The 22,842-nt window shown below is 39.6% G+C and overlaps 1 protein-coding gene across 2 annotated transcripts in view; it reads left to right on the forward strand.

The window, feature by feature from the left end:
- The window catches only part of usp10 (ubiquitin specific peptidase 10), a 77,274-nt gene extending 60,064 nt beyond the window's left edge, over nt 1-17,210 (forward strand). For both annotated transcript variants that reach the window (XM_072279890.1, XM_072279891.1), the window contains exons 13-14: nt 395-460; nt 15,324-17,210. In XM_072279890.1, the coding sequence (XP_072135991.1) occupies nt 395-460; nt 15,324-15,511 (254 nt within the window). In that variant the 3' untranslated portion in view covers nt 15,512-17,210. The remainder of the gene's footprint in view (nt 1-394; nt 461-15,323) is intronic.
- The last annotated feature ends 5,632 nt before the right edge of the window (nt 17,211-22,842 follow it).

The raw sequence follows: 22,842 nt of genomic DNA on the forward strand, positions 1-22,842 counted from the left end.
TTTATTTTCTTTTGTGCATTGAATAAACTTTTGAGACCTCACCATTACTAAAATATCTGCCATTGCCGTTTTCTAGCTCTATAGTCACCTGTTCTTAAAAGCCCACTGAATTTTTTTTGTTAATTTGTGAAACAAAGAGATTACTCCATTGAGATATAAACCTGCATCTTTCAATGTTTATTTGTATTGGCACTTCATTAAATAAACACTTGAAGATGTGTCCTTAGTGTGATATCTTATCAACTTTCATGAAGTAATGGTCTATATATATTTTGATACCCAGCTGAATTTACCCCATTGCATGACCTTTCCCATATTATTTTTTATATTAAAACTTGGGTTGCTATAAAACTAGTAAGGTATCACTGTACTAAAGCTATTGCTTTCATTGTAGATCTCCTTTCCCCTGGTGTGAAGAGTAAGATTTCCAAAGTCCAAAGAACCTATAGGCTCTTTGCAGGTATGTAATTTATTAAAATTGCCCATTCCTTAGCTTTTGCATTTGTAGTGATCATTATAAAGTATCTTAAAAGAAAACATGAAGCTATAATATTCAATTAGTGCCAAGCTCCTGGTGGTGCTTGTTCACTTTGTGTTAATTGTCTGGTTTAGATTTAAAAACTACTGTTTAGGTAAAATAATGGTTTTAAGTTTTAAAAAGCAAGATTCATCAGATATATTAACTTGCAATTCTGAGTGTTGATGGGAGGGTACAATAAGCTTCAATGATTTCCTCATTACTGAAGTTTTTTTTAAAAAGGGATTGGACTGCTTTAGATGATAAGACCATTCGAAAATACTAATTTGTAACTTTTTTTGTGATAGGAACCTTATTTTTGAAGCCCTGTTGTAAAGACTCCAAGTACATCAGCTGGAGTATAATATCCTGTCAAATTTAAAACAGCAAACCTAGCATTTAAAATAACAGCTGTTAAGTAGTTTGTGTACATTCCAGTAGTAAGGACTTGGTACTCAATGTTAACAACTTATCATGAGCTATCATTTGCACATTTCTGTTTATCTTTTTAGAGGCTGGATGTTGATACTTTGTTCTTCTACTTCAGTCCTGGTGTAGAAACGATTAGCTGAAATGTTCATCATATATCAAATCTATGATGTTTCTTGGTTATGGTTAGATGGCAGATTCCTTACATCATGGCACACATTGTCTTGTTTGTTTCTGTTAAAGTTTAATATAAATCCATCCTTAATTTACCAAGTATGCAAGAGAAGCAGTTTGAAAATTGTATGCTTTTCCAGTTACAGAGCTGATATGTGTTGCTACTTCATTCTATCTAAACTGTTAAATTTGTACTAGATTACAGGCTAACAAAATTTGAGGCATTCTGTAGGCAGCCTGTAAAGTTTGAAATGTCTTGTATGCCTTAACCTGACAAATCTAAATCAGAAAATAGATGGCCTTTTCTGACTCTCTCTCCCCCAACCCCTTTATGAATTAGCATCTCTAAATTCCTTAATCAATTACCTTTTTAGTCTTTCAAGAATATAGGACAGAGCTCTGGGTTTAAGACCACATTTGGAGTTTTTTGTGCCATACTGGTCTTTTTACTTAAGGAAGGGTGAAAATTAAGTATTGTATACAGCAGGGGTCCCCAACCTTTTTTGCACTGCGGACCGGTTTCATGTTGACAATATTCTTGCGGACTGGCCGACCGGGGGGGGGGGGGGATGGTTGCCAACGGACGAGAGTAGCAGTCAAATACATTGTGTTTACCCTGAGAAAGACTACAATGACCATGAAGCCTTGCGCGGGCATCATTGCGCATGCGTGCACGTGCCGTTTTCCTTTCTGCAAATCGTTTTTGGCGATTCTCTTCGGGGGGGGGTGTTAATCACGACCGCAATATAGGTGATAAGTGGCTAATACACTCAATTTAGTTTCTAAAAGAGTTTATCTAACGAATTTAATATTAAACACAGCGCATACTTTCCTCGCATGAATATAGCGATAAGTCAATTATCAGGGGAGGACAGGGGAGCTTGAAGTAAGTGTTGAACGAACTTCCAGTAGAAGTGATAGAGGCAGGTTGGATAAGTTAAACTGGACAGCTATATGGACCGAAAGGGAATGGACGGTTATGGGCTGAGTGCAGGTCGGTGGGACTAGGTGAGAGTAGCGTTCGGCACGGACTAGAAGGGCAGAGATGGCCTCTTTCCGTGCTGTAATTGTTATATGGTTATACAAGTCACTTATAAGTCAATAGCATCATAACATTTTAAGTAACGTTTGGATATTAAACACAGCGCATATTTTCCTCGTATGAACATATAAAATCATTGCAACACACCAATATCGCTGAATCAGTGGGAGCCCTGGGCTGAATACTTGTTTTCCTGCAACAAGGCGGTCCTATCGAGGGGTGTTGGGAGACAACGATACTCAAATGGGTTCCTTATGTCCAGTCTATTCCGCAATTTAGTTTTCGTTGCATTCACTGCAGAGATGTGTTGAAAATGGAAGCAATATTTTCAGTGCTTCCGTGTCTATCTCAGGATATTTAGCCTTGACTTTGATCCAGAATGCCGGCAGAGATGTTGTGTCAAACATACTTTTTAGACTGCCGTCATTTGCAAGCTCGAGGGGTTGATCTCCTTCCCGTGCTGACATGGATGACGCATGCGTAATGAGCTCGCGTGCATTCAAGCTCAACAGTGGGTGTGACAGGGAATGAGGAAAGGTGCAGCTGACTCATATCGCCAAATCATACTGGTCTGCGGCCCGGTGGTTGGGGACCGTTGGTATACAGTGCCTTGTAAAAAACATTCAGCCCCAACCCTTTGTTCACATAAATGTATGTTACAGCCAGGGAATTTGATCAATTTAACTGAGAAGTTTTATTTGTGAATCACATGCTATGGCCCAAAGACAGGAAAAAAAAGTATGAAAATCTAAAAATTTCCAACTGAAATTTCAGCAGTTCAAAAGCATTCATCTCCCTTTGCTAGGTACTCAATGAACCGCCTATCACAGCTATTACAGCCAGTAGTCTTTTTGGATGAACCTGGATGAAACTTGGGTAGCAGCAAATTCAAGAAATGCTGAAGCACTGTTGGAATTCATACAGGGTTCCCCCCACACCCACTTTGGGGGTTGCAGGGTTTGTTGACAAAGCCAGCATTTAAAGCTGATATTAAATTGCTTTTGTCAAGATGGATGTGAATGCTATGTTGTCTTGAGCTGCAGCATTTTATGTGCTACAGCTGCTCCCAAACTACTGTTGATTAGGGAAGTTCTAGGATCTAAAACCAGTGACAATGATGGAATGGTAGTTATAAGTAGGGTGGTGTGTAACTGGAGGGGAATCTACAAGTAGTAGATTTCTTCTGTTCCTGGTAGCCTTGTTTCTTGAAGTTATGAGTTCCAGATGTATTGGGAGTAGCCTTGATGAGCAACTACAGTGCATTCTCTTGATAGGACTGATTATAGGCACTGTGTAACCCAGCGGTCCCCAACCACCGGGCTGCAGAGCATGCACTACCGGGCCGTGAGGAAACTGTATGATTTGGCGTTATGAGTCAGCTGCACCTTTCCTCATTCCCTGTCACACCCACTGTTGAGCTTGAATGCACACATCATCCATGTCAGCGCGGGAAGGAGATCAACTCCTCGAGCTTGCAAATGGCGATGTGCTGAAAAGTATGTTTGACCTGACATCTCTGCCGGCATTCTGGATCAAAGTCAAGGCTGAATATCCTGAGGTAGCCACGAAAGCACTGAAAGCGTGCTTCCATTTCCAACATATCTCTGCAATGAACGCAATGAAAACTAAATTGCGGAATAGACTGGACATAAAGAAGCCCCTTGGAGTATCGCTGTCTCCCATCACCCCTTGATAGGACGGTCTTGTTGTAGGAAAACAAGCCCAGAGCTCCCACTGATTCAGCGATATTGGTGTGTTGCAATGATTTTATATGTTCATACAGGGAAAATATGTGCTGTGTGTTTAATATCCAAACGCTACTTAAAATGTTATGATGCTATTGACATATAACCATATAACAATTACAGCATGGAAACAGACCATCTCTGCCCTTCTAGTCCGTGGCGAACGCTACTCTCACCTAGTCTCACTGACCTGCACTCAGCCCATAACCCTCCATTCCTTTCCTGTCCATATACCTATCCAATTTTTCTTTAAATGATAATATTGAACCTGCCTCTACCACCTCTGCTGGAAGTTCATTCAACATTTACTTCAAGCTCCCCTGTCTTCCCCTGATGATTGACTTATCACTATATTCATGCGAGGAAAATATGTGCTGTGTGTTTAATATTAAATTCGTTAGATAATCCCTTTTAGAAACGAACTTGAGTGTATTAGCCACTTATCACCTATATTCTGGTCGTGATTAACACCCCCCGCCCCCCCCCCACCCAAACAGAATCGCCAAAAAACAATTTGGAGAGAAGAAAATCGGCAGGTACACGCATGCGCAGGTCACGCATGCGCACTGGTGCCCGTGCAAGGCCTCATGGTCATTGTAGTCTTTCTCGGGGTAGAAACAATGTATTTGACTGCTCCTCTTGTCCGTTGGCAATCCTACCTCCCCCCCGGGTCGGCCGGTCCGCGGTGCAAAAAAGGTTGGGGACCCCTGGTGTAACCAACAGGGTGTTAGCATTTTACATGTAGGTGGTGTGCTTCTCGAGAGAGAGAAACAGAAAATGCTGGAATACACAGCAGATCAGGAAACATCTGTGAAGAGAGAAATTGTGTTAACATTTCAGATCAAAGATCCCTTATCAGAATTGGAGTAATGAAGTGGTGTTGGGTGGGAAGGTAAACTACTTTTACAGGAATCCAAGTCTAAAGTGCGTCAAGCTTCTCGTGGTGGCCTGTTGCATTATCAAGCACCAAAGATGCTTTAGGTTCAGGGTCATACTCCTCACAATACTGCTTCACAGCTGGACAAATTGTGAAACAAACCAATTTTCTAAAACATCAATCATCACCCAGGCTTTCTTGTTTGGTTTCCAAATCACTGGTAGATTTAACTTTAGAATGCTTTCATTGCTTGTGGTGTTTCAGAGTGATACACCATCATAAACTTGAACTTGTCACTTTTGGCATTGGCCTCCAGCAAGAGAGTTGACCAGTCCTTTGCAGCCTTGAACCCAGATTCGTGTTTCTCTTAAGAGATGAAAGTACAAAGAGGCATTCTTTTCTAAAACAAGTCTGTTTTGTCCACTTTGAAGATGAGCTTGGGAGGATAATCATCCTTTTATCTTGTATTTATTTTTTATTATGGAATAATCGTGTTGTAACAAATCAGTACTATGCCGGGTAGAGTTATGTGGGGTCTGAGTGTATATAAAAGATGTGAATTTTTTTTTTAAGTGGTCTATCACCTAGATAGTTTCATATAACACCAGCCATGAAGTACTTTTGGGATCTTCACTGATCTTAGTACACTCTTAACTTGTGCACATGGTGGAAAAAAATTGTGGGAAGGAAGGAGATGAACTGGAATGAGGGTTGAAATGATAAAGTATCCATTTTGGAATGAAGAGGACCAAAAAAAATGTTGATTCCTTGCAAACAGTGTTATAATGGGATTTTATGAATATTTTTTAATTCCAGTGACTTAAATTTGTTGAAAAGGCATTAATTTCAAATGTTAATAGGAAAATTGAGATTTTCTTGCTGATCACCACTCCACAGCCTATGGAAATTAAATGTGCTATTATATTGCCAAATATGTTACTATTATTAAATATTAATGTATTCTGGTATTACATGCGACACACACAAAATGCTGGAGGAACACAGCAGACCAGGCAGCATCTATGGAAAAAATAGTTGGTGTTTCGGGCATGTCGACTGTACTTTTTTCCATAGATGGTTATTGGCCTGAGGTGTTCCTCCAGTACTTTGTGTGTGTGTGTGTGTGTGTTGCTTGGACTTCCAGCATCTGCAGATTTTCTGCTGTATTACATGATAGATTTTGACCTATTGCTGAATAATATAAACTTCTGGGGCTTCCAGTGAGTTTATTCATCATATACCCTGGGAAAGTATTAGATCTATGGAGAGAAAGTTCATCGCAATATTCATCGCTTTGAATCATTGTGTAAAGAGAAGGCAAGGCGCTTACTGTTCAAAAATTAGAATTTAATGCAGAAAAGTACAAGGTATTCCACTTTGGTAGGGTCAACCATGGTAGGTCTTACTCAGTGAATGGTTGGGCTCTGAGGTTTCTGGGAATACAACTCCATAATTTGTTGAAAGTGGAGTCATAGATAGGGGTGTAAAGAAAGCTTTTAGTATATTGGCTTTGATCTGGCAAGGTATTGAGTACAAGAGATGGGATGTTATATTGAAGTTGTACAAGATGTTGCTGAACTCTAATTTGGATTCTTGTGTGTACTTTTGGTCACTTAACCCACGGGAAAAATGTTAAGGTTGAAAGAGTACAGGGAAAATTTACAAGGATGTTGCTGGATCTGGGGGACCTGAGTTGTAAGGAATGATTGAATAAGCTAAGACTTTATTCCTTGAAACATAGATTGAAAAGAGATTTGACAGAGGTATACAAAATTATGAGGGGTGCAGACAGGGTAAATGCAAGCAGACTTTTTCCACTGGAGTCCAGAGGGCATGGATTAAGGATAAAAGGTGAAAATTTTAAGGGGAACATGAGGGGAAACTTCTCTCAGAGGGTCATGAGACTGCGGAATAAGCTGTCAGCATGAGAAGCTTGGACTGGTACATGGTAGGGTTATGGAGGAATATGGTCCTGGTGCAGATCAGTGGGAGTAGGCAGTTGAAGTTTGGCATTGACTAGATGGGCTGAAGGGTCTGTTTCTGTGCTTTACTTTTCCATGACTGTGACTCGAAATGAAGATCTTATATTAACTCTATCTGGATTTGAGAAAAATAGAGGCTCTGTCTCATCGTAAACAAGAGAAGATCTGCAGATGCTGGAAATCCAAGCAACGTACACAAAGTGCTGGAGGAACTTGGCAGGTCAGGCAGCACCTATTGAAAAGAATAGTGAAGCTTTGAGCCGAAATCCTTCATTAGGACTTTAGTCTTTTCCATAGATGCTGCCTGGCCTGCTGAGTTCTTCAGCATTTTATGTGTGTTGCTCTGTCTCATCATTTTCATTTTATGATTTAATGTAACTTGACTTTTAAATTAGTTAAACTTATATTTAATATTTTAGATGAGTCTTCACAATCAGTTTGAAAGTTGCTGAAAATTTTCTGTATTGCAACTTCTGTAAAAGTTTCACATGCAGCAGCAAACTGCATTGCAGAATGCTTAATACTCATGCTGAAGTACAGGTATATCTTTTATGTTTTACATCTGAAAGACAGTGGTTGTGCTTCCGGCACAGAGTCCGGCCCTGTGGCTCAAAAGGGCAGGGAAAGGAAGAGGAAGGCAGTGGTGATAGGGGACTCTATAGTTAGGGGGTCAGACAGGTGATTCTGTGGATGCAGGAAAGAAACTCAGATGGTAGTTTGCCTCCCAGGTGCCAGGGTCCGGGATGTTTCAGGTCGCATCCAAGATGTTCTGCAGTGGGAGGGAGAACAGCCAGAGGTTGTGGTACATATTGGTACCAACAACATAGGTAGGAAAAGGGAAGAGGTCCTGAAAAAAGACTACAGGGAGTTAGGAAGGAAGTTGCGAAGCAGGAACGCAACGGTAGTAATCTCAGGGTTACTGCCTGTGCCACGCGACAGTGAAGGAAAGAATAGAATGAGGTGGAGGATAAATACGTGGCTGAGGGATTGGAGCAGGGGGCAGTGATTCAGATTTCTGGATAATTGGGACCTCTTTTGGGGCAGGTGAGACCTGTACAAAAAGGATGGGTTGCACTTGAATCCCAGGGGGACCAATATTCTGGCAGGGAGGTTTGCTAGGGCGACTAGGGAGAGTTAGAACTAGAATTAGGGGGTGAGAACTGAACTGAAGAGACCGGGGAAGAGGTGGTTGGCTCACAAATAGAGAAAGCTTGTAGACAGTGTGAGTGGGAGGATAGGCAGGTGATAGAGGAGGGACGCACTCAGACCAACGATTTGAGATGTGTCTATTTTAACACAAGGAGTATTGTGAGCAAAGCGCATGTGCCTAGAGCGTGGATCAGTACTTGCAGCTATGATGTGGTGGCCATTACAGAGATTTGGATGGATTAGGGACAGGAATTGTTACTTCAAGTGCCGGGATTTAGATGTTTCAGAAAGGACAGGGAGTGAGTCAAAAGAGTTGGGGGGGTGTGGCACTGTTGATCAGAGATAGTGGCATTGCTGCAGAAAAGGGATTGTCTACGGAGTCTCTGTTGGTGGAGGTTAGGAGCAGGAAGGGGTCAATAATTTCACTGGGTGCTTTTTATAGGCCGCCCAGTAGTAACAGGGATATCGAGGAGTAGATAGGGAAACAGATCCTGGAAAGGTGTAATAATAACAGAGTTGTTGTGATGGGAGATTTTAATTCCCAAATATCGATTGGCATCTCCCTAGAACAAGGGGTTCAGATGGGGTGGAGTTTGTTAGGTGTGTTCAGGAAGGTTTCTTGACACAATATGTAGATAAGCCTACAAGAGGAGAGAATGTACTTGATTTGGTATTGGGAAATGAAGCTGGTCAGGTGTCAGATCTCTCAGTGGAAGAGAATTTTGGAGATAGTGATTATAATTCTATCTCCTTTACAATAGCATTGGAGAGACATAGAAACAGACAAGATAGAAAAGTGTTTAATTGGAGTAAGGGGAATTATGAGGCTATCAGGCAGGTAATTGGAAGCTTAAATTGGGAACAGATGTTCTCAGGGAAAAGTATGGAAGAAATGTGGCAAATGTTCAGGGGATATTTCTGTGGAGTCCTGCATTGGTAAGTTCCAATGAGACAGGGAAGTTATGGTAGGGTACAGGAACCGTGGTGTATAAAGGCTGTTGTAAATCTAGTCAAGAAGAAAAGAAAAGCTTACGAAAAGTTCAGAAACGCAAACATGAAGAAATCTGCAGATGCTGGAATTTCAAGCAACACACACAAAATGCTGGTGAACGCAGCAGGCCAGGCAGCATCTATAGGAAGAGGTACAGTTGACGTTTCGGGCCGAGACCCTTCATCAGGACTAACTGAAAGAAGAGCTAGTAAGAGCTTTGAAAGTGGGAGGGGGAAGGGGAGATCCGAAATAATGGGAGAAGACAGGAGGAGGAGGAATGGAGACGAGCTGAACAGTTGATTGGCAAAAGGGATATGAGAGGATCATGGGACAGGAGCCCCAGGGAGAAAGAAAAGGGGGGAGGGGGAAAACGCAGAGGATGGGCAAGGGGTATTTCCGACACCTCCCTCCCCTTTCTAGATCTTTCTGTCTCTATCTCTGGAGACAACTTATCTACTGATATCTACTATAAGCCAACTGACTCTCACAGCTATCTGGACTATTTCTCTTCTCACCCTGTCTCTTGCAAAAATGCCATCCCCTTCTTGCAATTCCTCCGTCTCTGCTGCATCTGCTCTCAGGATGAGGCTTTTCATTCCAGGACAAGGGAGATGTGCTTTTTTAAAGAAAGGGGCTTCCCTGGCTACACTTTAGTTTGGAGGAAGTGTGAGGAGCCAAAGGAGAAATTATTAAGAGTAAGAACTAATTCGGCTAGATGGAGCAGAGTGGTTGTAGAGGGGAACTGGTTAGGTCTGGAATCCAAAAAGAAGCAGAGAGCTTTGAGATCTTCCTGATGGGGGATGGAGGTATATAGGGACTGGACATTCATGGTGAAAATAAAGCGGTGGGGGCCAGGGATGGTTCAGAAAGCTAGGTAATGTTAGAGATCTAGAAGATTATAAGGGTAACAGGAAGGAGCTTAAGAAGGAAATTAAGAGAGTCAGAAGGGGCCACATGAGAAGGCCTTGGCAGGCAGGATTAAGGAAAACCCCAAGGCATTCTGCAAGTATGTGAGGAGCAAGAGGATAAGACGTGAAAGGATAGGACCTATCAAGTGTGACAGTGGGAGAGTGTGTATGGAACCAGAGGAAATAGCAGAGGTACTTAATGAAATCTTCACTTCAGTATTCACTATGGAAGAGGATCTTGGTAATTGTGGTGATGACTTGAAGCAGACTGAAAAGCTTGAGCATGTAGATATTAAGAAAGAGGATGTGCTGGAGCCTTTGGAAAGCATCAAGTTGGATAAGTTGCCAGGACCGGATGAGATGTAACCCAGGCTACTGTGGGAGGCGAGGGAGGAGATAGCTGAGTCTCTGGCGATGATCTTTGCATCATCAATGGGGACGGGAGAGGTTCCAGAGATTGGAGGGTTGCGGATGTTGTTCCTTTATTCAAGAAATGGTGTAGAGATAGCCCAGGAAATTATAGACCAGTGAGCCTTACTTCAGTGGTTGTTAAGTTGATGGAGAAGATCCTGAGAGGCAGGATTTATGAACATTTGGAGAGGTATAATATGATTAGGAATAGGCAGCATGTTTTTGTCAAGGGCAGGTCCTGCCTTACGAGCCTGATTGAATTTTTTGAGGATGTGACTAAACGCATTGATGAAGGAAGAGCAGTAGATGTAGTGTATATGGATTTCAGCAAAGCATTTGATAAGGTACCCCATGCAAAGCTTATTGAGAAAGTAAGGAGGCATGGGATCCAAGGGGATATTGCTTTGTGGATCCAGAACTGGCTTGCCCACAGAAGGCAAAGAGTGGTTGTAGATGGGTCATTTTCTGCATGGAGGTCGGTGACCAGTGATGTACTTCAAGGATCTGTTCTGGGACCCTTACTCTTCGTGATTTTTAGAAATGACCTGGATGAGGAAGTGGAGGGATGGGTTAGTAAGTTTGCTGATGACACAATGGGGGAGGTGTTATGGATAATGTGGAGGCTTGTCAGATGTTACAGCAGGGGATTGATAGGATGCAAAACTGGGCTGAGAAGTGGCAGATTGAGTTCAACCCAGATAAGTGTGAAGTGCTTAATTTTGGTAGGTCAAATACGATGGCAGAATATAGTATTAATGGTAAGACTCTTGGCAGTGTGGAGGATTAGAGGGATCTTGAGGTCCGAGTCTATAGAACTCTCAAAGCAGCTGCGCAGGTTAACTCTGTGGTTAAGAAGGCATACGGTGTATTGGCCTTCATCAATCGTGGAATTGGATTTAGGAGCCGAGAGATAATGTTGCAGCTACCGTATATAGGACCCTGGTCAGACCCCACTTGAAGTACTGTGCTCAGTTCTGGTCGCCTCACTACAGGAAGGATGTAGAAGCCATAGAAAAGGTGCAGAGGAAATTTACAAGGATGTTGCCTGGATTGGGGGGCATGCCTTATAAAAACAGGTTGAGTGAACTCAGCCTTTTCTCCTTGGAGCGACGGAGGATGAGAGGTGACCTGATACAGGTGTATAAGATGATGAGAGGCATTGATCGTGTGGGTAGTAAGAGGCTTTTTCCCAGGGCTGAAATGGTTGCCACAGGTTTAAGGTGCTGGCAAATAGGTACAGAGGAGATGTCAGGGGTAAGTTTTTTACTCAGAGTGGTGAGTGCGTGGAATGGGCTGCCGGCAATGGTGGTGGAGGCAGATACGATAGGGTCTTTTAAGAAACTTTTGGATTGGTACATGGAGCTTAGAAAAATAGAGGGCTATGGGTAAGCCTAGTAATTTCTAAGGTAGGGACATGTTCGGCACAACTTTGTGGGCCGAAGGGTCTGTATTGTGCTGTAGGTTTTCTATGTTTCTATGACATGGTCGTGTAATTTCTCAAAATTGCATTGTCAATTTGTATGAATAATTTATAGAGGTTATAATAAATTAGATAAATTTTATTAACAATATTAGATTCATTCTACAATGAATATGGGAGTTTTCCACTATTCTAAATAAGCAAGTGTGATCCTGGCTCCATTTGTGGCCCAGAATGGGCATGTTTTGTGAAACATGACGATACGCATATGGTATTTACCATTATAGATTGCAAAATGCTGGGAGCTTTGTGTGCTGTGTCATGTTATCTTTATTGGGAAGAGATTGTACTAAAATGGAGAAATGAGTTCAAGAAATTTCTCTTCACCATAAGCATTTGACTTCATATAACAACTCATTATTGCATGAGTTGATCATATGTAAAGATTTTGCTTAGAGTCTTTCAAATATAAGCATCTCTGGTTGTGTCTCCTTTTTGACGACATTGGTAAGGTGAAAACTGCTAACATCCACTTAGAGTATTCTGGAGTTAGGTGAATATAGTAGATATAGTAGAACCAGCCTTCAGTTCTTAATGGAAATTGTAAATTGCAAGCAGTTAATTGAAGTTCAAAACAAACTTTTGCAAATAACCAAAGTTCAAAGTAAATTATTATCAAAGTACAAATATGTCATCATATACAATGCTGTGATTCATTTTCTTGCTGGTATACACAATAAATCCAGTAGCCATAATATAATCAATGAAAGACCACACCAACGGGGCAGACAACCAGGGCAGAAGACAGTAAACTGCAAATACAAAAAGAAAGAACGAATAATAATTAATAAATATCGAGAAAATGAGATGAAGGGCCCTTGAAAGTGAGTCCATAAATTGTGGGAACAGTTCAGTGATGGGACAAGCTGAGTGAAGTTATCCCCTCTAGTTCAAGAGCTTGGAGGTTGAGGGGTAATTACTGTTCCTGGACCTGGTGGTATGAGTCGTGAAGTTCCTTTGTCACCTTTCTGAAGGCAGCAGCGAGAAGAGAACACATCCTGTAGGACACCATCTTAGTGTAGCTGTTAGCAAAACGCTATTAGAGCTTGGGGTATTGGACTTCACAATTCAGTTCCAACATGATCTGTAAGGAGTTTGTACATCCTCCCCATGAATGTGTGGGTTTCCTCCGGGTGCTCCAGTTTCCTACCACGAAGACTTATTAGTTAATTGGACATTTTGAATTGTTCCATGGTTAGGCTAGGGTTAAATCGCGACACAGCTTGCAGAGCCTATTCTATAAAATAAAGCCAATTAAAACTAAATTTTACACTGTAATGTTACATTTTCAACCTGCTTTCTATTAATTAGCTTACTTGCTGCTTTATCTTTTGTCTGGGTGAATTTTGCTGGGATTTGGTTTTCAATAGAGTAGTACCAACTTTTAATTAGCTTATTAGTAGTGTGTGTTCAAAAAATCAATCAAAAATCTGTGTTTAGATGGATTTCTTGCATCTTGAAAACTCCTACAATGATATTAAGAAAAAAATGATTACCCATGGCACCCATTTGTCCTGAGGTAATTATTGGACCCCTTTTTATTCAGCTACTTTGTCATAAGCCCAATGGTAACATCCTTTAATTCTACAAAAATTGGACACTGGTATTTTATTAAAGTACTAGCACTTTATTTGTTCCATGTTGCTACTTAATGAAATGTGGGGGAAGGACGGGAATGGAAAATTATGAAAATATTTAGCAGATTGGGCAGCATCTGTTGATCAAAAAAGCAAATCAGCTTTCAGTTTGATGATCTAAAATTAGGAATATTTAAACAGTGTGCACTTTATAAGTTGTAGTTAAGACTGGATAGTGAGGAGGTCAACCTGTATGGATGACAGGTTAATAAAGACGTTGTTATTTATATGATTGGACTATGTACTGTAGGAGGGACAGAAGGAAAAGGCAATTATACTTAAATTGTGTGAGTTACCCCTTGCAGTGGTAAATGCTTAGAAAATTTGGTGAACAAAGGATGCTTTATCCAGATTATTTAGCTCCATTTTAGTACTTGCATGCAGTGGCTTAGTGGAATTTGTAAATAACTTTTTATTGTTAAATTGTGAATTTGGCTGAATTTATTTGGAAGCAAAAATACTTGAATCAAAATCTGATGAATCACAAAAAGGTGACTTTTACCTTTAAATGTCATTTTTTGGTGTACATGGAATCTTAACTACAATTTTATAATAAGGGATAAGGTGTCCTGTAAACACTCCAAACCGCAGGGAAAGAAACAGTACTGTACTTTAGTACAGAACTTTATCTTGCATGTGCGTCATCGTAGCAGCTGGTTGCTATGGAATTGTCATGAATTTGCAAATCAGTGGCAGCTTCTAGGGTGAGTCAGTGGTCTATTTGGTCTTTGTATTGATTTCAACCACTAGATAACTTCTTAAATCCATATTATTTATGAAAGTAAAAAGTGAAAACTATAATCATGTTACATTTGTCATTGCAATAACTGAACTTTGATTCCTCTTCAAAGTCATTTTATTAAGTTACCATGTTGTGCTGAGTTATTTTGTTTCTTCTATTCCTTTTGAGGTTTGTCTGTGTTTTTTGAAGACTTTTCTGTCTAATAGAATGGTATTAGAAGTGAGGTTGGCTATTTTTGGAGCATTTACAAATTAAATTGAGGTGCCTTCCGTTTTAAGCATAAAGGTCAATCAAACTTTGTGGGAAAGTTAGTACATAATTTTAAAGTGTTTGTATGTCTGTCTTTAAATATGGTGATCCAACTTGCAAACTGTCTGCAAGGTGGTTTTGACATGGGTAGTGCCAGCACACTGGTTGCCATTAAATTCCTTTAGTTGCAGCAGTTTATAAAGTAAATGCACAGACTGTTGATGCTCTCTAGCCAGGGTAAATCTTAACCACCGCAGGTCAAACCTAGCTAAGTGTACAAACATTGAAATAATTTAATTAATTCTTGTTGGGGCACCTAGGATTTTTTGTTATGAAGTAATTGCTTCAAAAATTTAAAAGCACAATATAACTTCATTTTTTGGTTTTTGAATTAGCCATCGCAATTGCAAAAAGTATTTGCAAAAAGTATTGTACATGAAATGCATGGTAAATTGCTGTACAAATGAATCTTTGAGTACAATCAACTATCTGGACCAAAACTAGTATTTAATAAGTGATTGAATAAGATCTTAAGTTTTTCACTTTTATTAACAATAAAAAGAAATGCATCCCATTCTTAGTATAATTTACATTTTTTTTAATTTCACAACTAATTGGCTTGAATTAAAATATCTTGGGCTCAGAGAACTGACAACAAACATATGCTCCAAACCAGTGCATTACATTGAGGGCAGTTTTCAATGGAGCTTCTAAATCATATACTGATGGTAGGAATTTTCTCCCATGTCTTTAAATATAACTACCTGAACATCTGGGATTCTCGTCTATTACTACTAACCTGAGCTATAACTAAAATTAATTGTGCTCATTACGGTGGGTTTTTCTACCATTTACATAAAAGGAAGTCATTTACTATTTGTGAAAGATAGAAATACCAGCAAAAGGATATTTACTGCTGTTGTTTTGTTAAAAGTTACTTAAAAGGTTGTCATATTGGTTTTAGTATCTCAGTTTTTCTTTCTTTTTCAGTTGTCTATCACCATGGAAACAGTGCAACTGGTGGACATTACACTACCGATGTCTTCCACATTGGTCTGAATGGCTGGCTACGCATTGATGACCAGATAGTGAAAGTGATAAATCAGTACCAGGTTGTGAAGCCTTCTCCTGAACGTACAGCCTACCTCCTGTACTACCGCCGCGTTGATCTGCTGTGAACGATCACTGCTGTGTTGCTCCAGCATTTTGCTTCCCAGAGCACCAAGTGTCAGATAAAAACCCTCCCCTCCCTCATTGCAACTTTTCAAATCCACTTCCAGAAATTTCAGATTAAAGCATTTAATTGGGGAAAACTTTTGAGATGTGCACCAGCAGCAAATCTTGTAGATTTATGTCTATACGTGACATCTTTCATAACATTTAACTCCATTCATTTCAATCACGGATGTTTTTTGCTTTTGTTAATAGGTAACACTTCAGCCCATGATTTTGGGGGAGGGACAAAAGTGTTCCATTGTACTGAATGCTTTGGTGTTTTGATGAGAAAAACTTGTGTGTGATTACTGGGTGTTGAGTAGCATTAGTATGCTGACAGTTTAAAGAAAATGCTAATGAAAAAGCTTAAAATTGCATGTTAAAATTACATGCAAATTCACATTTGAGGTTGAAATGTTGAGTCTCTGTAGATGGGTGATCGTAACTTTGCTGCAGTTACAAAGACTTCTGATTGCAATTATGCTTCTGTGTACACAATTGAAACTTGATAAAAAAAAAATGATTGATATAATTCCATTAACAGTTCAGTCTGGCTTTGTTTACTTTCTGTGGTTCTGCTCTTCTCTAATTGTTAAAAATGGAACTGTACACAATTTAGTGATATTTATAGAAAATTTGAGCTTTATTGCCCATTAGTTAATAAATTCATCACAAGCTCTTTACATAACCTTTTGGGACCTGCATTGGGTGCACAGTCACAATGGAACATTGAATTAAGAACTTCTCTTTTTCAACTAATCTGTATTGATGTACAGAAAGTGAACTTCAAGACCTTGAGTTCTAGAATTATATGATAGTTGTTGTTTCAGAAACATCAAATGGGTCAACTTTGGATTTTGATTTGCCACAGAGCTGTAACTAAAGATATTCCTATGAAATGTTCTGGTTCTAAGGAAATAATAGTTTTCTTTTGCTTATAACATTCTTACAAACTTGCAGTTAATTGGTAACTCATTCCACTGTTGATTGCTGCACTACGGCTATATAACTACCGACATGCTCACATGACAGTCAAATAGACTGCTTGTTTGGTTCAGTGAATTGTTACCACCTGTCCAATAAGCTAGTAGTTGTCTTATCCTAAAAGTCCTCATTTTTGCCATACTTTCCATGATTAACAGTTGAAATGTAATTAATTTTTTAATGAACTGGATTCATTTTACTGCCGTAAAAATTAAATTTCTGAGCCATTAGACCATGGCAAGTACTTTGTTATTAGTATTGAGGATACAGGTTTTCTTTTGGTATGGAAGGTGGCTGGTGTTGGGGATTGGTCTGTTTTTAAAACCTTTTTCCATATTTGGTTGTCAGGGATTGATAAAGTATCTGCAATTTTTGCTTAAAGACATGTTTAGTTCCTATATGCAAAGATTTATTTTCCTGACCTTTTTATGTATTCAGTCATTGGAATCTCTAACTTGTGCATTCCCTAATAAAACCTTTCCCCACTACTATGAGATCCATTCTTAGATGACCAAACATGGTTGACATTTTAATGTGAGATATTTTCAGAGCTTTTTAAGAACTATACTTGCGTGGTAACCAAATGATTTGCTTTTAGATTCTGTGAACTTGATCTTACAAGTTAATTTGTTGTCTTGCAGAAGAAACTACCTTGAATAAAAGTCTATTACTATGGAACATTGTAGTGTTTAATCTATTTTACCGAGATCCCTATATTTTATGCTCAAGTCCTCATTTATATAATGTCCTTTATTTATCCAAATACTGGCAAAAAAGTTCCATATTTGCAGTACCTCATGCTTGCTATTTGAACACTTAAATCCTGCAAATGTTACAATAAATTCACTTGCAACTTTTTTTAAAACTGCTTTCCTTGGGTTGAATTGTGTGGTTAATATTAAATCTGAAGACTGACTAAGACAGAAAATGCTGGAAGCAGTCAACAGTTATCTTCAAAGAGTTAACAGATGTTTTCTTTTATCTCTCTTCCTCAGCTTCTCTGTAACTTAAAACTATCTTGTTTTTCCCCCTCTTTTGCAGTTCTGACAAAAGGCCTTCACTGAAGCACAAACTGTTTCTTTTCATAGACACTAACTGATCTGAATGTACCAAACATTTTGTTTTAGTTCAGATTTCCACCATCTGCAGTTATAATTTCCACCAAATAATATTAAAGCCATTCAGATAGCTTTACAATATTGATAGCAATAAATGTATGCCCTCCTTTTTTTTTATTATTAACTTGCTCCTATAAACTACTTATCAAGTGGTATGAATGATCAGATTTCTGAAGTTTTACTAACAATGTGCAATGTTAATCTCACAGTTCAGGGTGGTTCATTATGGTACCAAGTCAGCTTTACCTATTGACACGAATGTGGAGTTTGTGAAACTTTCCCACGTGGGGAAACAGCTGATAAAGCATGAAGTCTTCAATTAGACCCTGTTCTTGTACCACAAAAAACACCTCCACAGCACTGGTTTGCTGTGGTTTGCACCTCCAATGCCACTGGTTTTGGCAGCCCAGTGGCATTGGATAACTTGGGTGTTGGTGGGGGAGAGACATATTTATTTTTATGCTTTGCTTGCTTTATTTTGGTGGATTGAAATGAAGTAAAACACACTGTCTGATAGGCAACTACCAGTCTGCATGGATCATAATTATCTGGTGACAGCACAGAACCTCATTCATAAAATTAACAGTTCTTGGGACAATGTGTGGTTTAGCTCTGTAGTCCAGAAGCCAGTCCTTCGGGAAACAACAAATTGCTTTGAATTAAACTAGTTATAGAAATGTAATTTCCCCCCCCAGAAGCCAAATTTTGTTATTGGGTCTAATTCTTTCATGATTTACACTCTGACTATTAGGGAGGTTCTCATCTTGCCATTTTATAAAGCAATAAATAAAATTTCACTGAGAAGAATGAGCTGAAATACTCATTTCTGCAACTAAATTATTCAGAAATAATTTGAAAAAAGATGATTTAGTGGATTTGTCCACGATCCTTACTGACGTCACTTGCCATTATGAAAGCTTAAATTCGGCTGCGTTGGGATCACACATCACAAATTTGAAATCGGGATGGCGCATTTTGAGTTGCCGTGCTCCATAAGTATGCTATACCTTTATCTTGCTGAGCAATGTAATATTTACTCGTACACAATGTTGTGTTTCATCCGTAGCTATTATATACGATAACTGAACAGTGTTAACTTACACACTTTAAAAAAAAATCCTTCTACAAAGATCCCAAAAGCCATTGAACTGTTTATCTTTTATTGTTGTAATCTGAAGCAGTAAGTACTATAAGAACACAGGAAAATAGGACCAGGCCACCAGACCCCTAGATCAATGTCATCATGGATGATCAATGGGAGCTTTAACTCATAGCGTTGCCCATAACCCTCACGTCCTTAATCTTTCAGCTATTTGTCTTCATTTTAAATATATCCAATGATTTGCTTTCCACCACTCCATAGAGAATTCCAGAGATTCACTACTATTTGAGAAGAAATTGCTATGCACCTCAGTATTAAATAATTAACCCTTTGTAGGTATGGCTCTTTGTCCTTGACTCTCTCACTAGAGAATACACCTCAATATATAGCCTGTCAAACACCTTTAAGATCTTAAATAAGGTCACCTTTTCTAAACTCCCAAAGAATATAGACCCATGTTGTCTAGACTCTTGATAGGTTGCTGGCTTATTCCAGGATATAGCCTGGTGATTCTCCTGCGGACTGCCTCTAAAACAATTGCATCCATTTATGTAAGGGATCACAACTGCACTATGAGTGGAGATGTGAGACTGCAAGTGCAATGCACAAAGGAGCTGGAGGAGCTCAGTGAGTCAGGCAGCACCTATGGAGGGAAATAGCTAGTAAACATGGTGTGACAGCGAATGTGACAAAGGACTGAAAGGTGGAATGTGGAGGGGATTCTGGAATTAAGTGAAGAAAGTGGAAGGGAATTTAAAGAATGTGTGGGTGATTGAGAGAGCAGAGGAGGTGAAGGAAATGGGTGATGGGATCAGTCTGAGGTAGGGTGGGGGGGAGGGACAGCAGTGAGTGGTTAGCTAAAGAGAGGAGTCAATGTTTCTACTGTCAGTTTGGAGGCTACTGAGGCAGAATATGAGGAGCTGTTACTCTAATCTGCAGCAAGCCAGCAAGCTTTGACCCCCTTCATCTTGACCAGATGTAATAGTCGTCACCTAACACTCCACAAGCCTACACATCCAGCGTACCTCTGTAAATTCTGTTGTCTAAAATGATACCCCACCACTCTACCAAGCGTATTTAGCACCCCCACCCACCCACCCACCTTCCAGGCACCTATTCCTGTAACCATGTTAAGTGTTAAACCTTTTCACTGCCAGTTAGGGCCCAAAACTGTCCTTCCAGGCGTAGTATCCTTTGCAAGTGAATCCATCGGTGTCAATTGATGTATCTGGTGCTTCTAGTACAGCCCCCTCTACATTGGTAAGACCCAAAGCAGATTGGGACAATTGCTTTGTGAAGCATCTTCCTTTCATCTGCCACACCAGCTGGGATCTCCCTGTGGTCAGCCATTATAATTCCATTTCACATTAAAGGGTCTGTCCATGTGATGCTCAGCTAAGGCTAGGCACAGATTAGAGGAGCAGCAACACCTCGTTCCACCTCAGCAGTCATGAACCTCGTGGAATGAACATTGATTTTGCTAACCAGTGACCGCTCCCTCTTTTCCACCTTCTCCCCACCTCTCAAATCCCACTGGTCCCCTTCTCTTTCTCCTCCCTCTGCCCATTGCCCTCACATTTCCTACAATACCATAGGTTCTTACATTATGCACCAGCTTCTTATGTGGCATCCTGTCAAAATCCAGATGGAAATCCAACATACAGTCTTTACAGGTTCAGCCTTGTCACATCCTTGAGGAAATTAAGCACATTTTTCATATTATTGACCTTTCATCAAATTATGTTGATGTTCCATTGTATTCTTTCCTAAATGATTGGTTTTTCCTCTTTAAAATATGTAGCAAGTTGGATGATAAAAAAATTTGTTGCTGATAACAACCATCAATAAATATTTTGGTGTTACCTATTCGCGATATGATTTTATAGGGTTAGCAACTTTATAGTTGCTGCTCTGGAAAAAAAAATCCTTCCACAATTCGAACTTTGATGCCTAGGTCTAGAACAGCAGGCACCCCCAGGAAATATCAACAAGTTCCTCTCCACCCTGAATTGGAAGTATATGATCATTACTTCATTGTCAATGGATGCTTACCCTTGAGAAATGGGTCATCAAAAGTAATTGGTTCGAGAAGAGCTCTCAAGGACAATTACAGGCATGCAATAAATTTTGGCCTTGACATTGACATTAATTGTGGAAATTGAATATCCTAGATATTAAGCTTGTTCAAAGATAAGTAAGCAAAACTATTTTGTAATCCTGACTTGCATCCTTTCACCCATTATCTCCATTTGCTATTGAAGTGCACTCCTATAAAATGCAATAAAACTGAGGTTTGCCACAAGAATGTAATATTTCAATGATTACTCACAAAACTGCATCTTGATTTTAAAATTCTCATTCTTGTTTAAAAATCCCTGCATGGTTTTTGATCGTCCTGATTACTTTGACTTGAGGACTGGAAAACTTGGGGCACTTGAAGAGCCCTGAACTTACTTTGTCCACCATTGGTAGCAGTGCCCTCAGCTTCCAAAACTCAGACATTTTCTCTTTCAGCTTTTCTGTTCCACCTCCATTTTCATTTGCTAACCATACAATCCTACTAATGATTGAACTTTTAGTTATTGCTTTAACACCTCCCTGTGTAGCCTGTCTTAAATAAATTCAGATCAGACAGGGGAATTAATATTTCAGACTGATGATGAATGAAAGGTAAACCTGAAGTATTTATTCTACTTCTACTTGGCCTATTGAATGTTTACAGATTTTTCTCATTTCAAATTTCCAGCATCCAGATTGTTGCCTTTCTCGAAGTGGTTATACTGATAAATCACACCTTGAATGCAGCTGCCATTTTAGTTATCAGTCAGTTAAGGATTTCAATTTCTGGGTTGCAATTGGCATCTTGGATGGATTTTTTTATTCGCTCAGTGCTACCAAACAGGGAATGGAATAACTTGCCCAGTTTCTTGTTTTTGTCTTTCACCTTTTGGATGAAAGCCTGGGCCCAACATATCGATGCAGTTGCAAAGAAGACACAACAGCTATCTATATTTCATTAGGAGTTTGAGAAAATTTGGTATGTCTCCAAAAACACTCAAATTTCTGCAGATGTATCGTGGAGAGCATTCTAACTGTCTGTGTCACTGTCTGGTACTGGGAGGGAGTGGAGGAGCTACCGCACAGAATAGAAGTAAGCTGCAGAAAGTTGTAAACTTAGTCAGCTCCTTCATGAACACTAGCCTCTGTAGTATCTAGGACATCTTCAAGAGGTGATGCCTCAAAAAGTGGCGTACATCATTAAGGACCCCTATCACATAGGTCATACCTTGTTCTCATTGCTACCATCAGGAAGGAGGTACAGAAGCCTGAAGGCAAACACTCAACAATTCAGGAACAGCTTCTTCCCCTTTGTCATCTGATTTCTGAATGGACATTGAACCTAAGGACACTATCTATCTAAGTTTCCTTCCCTGGTTCCTAACCCCAAGGGTCTGTAAGTCTCTTAGACCTACAGTATGTCTGTCATTGTTTCATGTCTGTAAGTAAATTCCCTGAGCTCTCTATCCCATGCGCCCCAGGATGTGTCTATGATCTTTCATGAGGCACTTTATCAAATGACTTTTAAATATCTAAATATAGATAAGCTACCCTTTATATGCTCTCATCCTTGAGAAAGCCCAAATCTCTATTTCCTTTTCATTAACTAGTATTGAGTTGCAATCACTTTATGCTTTATTTGTCCTATCATTTCCTTAATAATGGTTTCTAATATTTTCATGACAACCTATATCAACTAAAGTTTTCTCCCATCTTAAACAGGTGTGTTGCTTCTGTTGTTTTCTAATCCAATGGGATGATTTATCAAGCAACAACTGATTATCTATGAACTTTCTCACAGGTTAAGATTCAGTAAAAGGCTTAACGTCTCAACTTGGCACACCTCTACAGGGTAATATTCCAGGCCTCTCGCAACCTCAAGCCTTCATCTGCCAAGCCCTTGCTTCATTGGATAGCCCACAAATTTTTGTACTGGATTCACCCTTGTGAATAAAAGATTGAATTAAGCTTATGCTGGGTCAACTAAATATTTTGCTTACTATGAAACATTAGCCGATGTGCTTAATAAACA

Source organism: Mobula birostris, chromosome 15 (assembly GCF_030028105.1).
Source record: "Mobula birostris isolate sMobBir1 chromosome 15, sMobBir1.hap1, whole genome shotgun sequence".
In the NCBI taxonomy this organism is placed as follows: Eukaryota; Metazoa; Chordata; class Chondrichthyes; order Myliobatiformes; family Myliobatidae; genus Mobula; species Mobula birostris.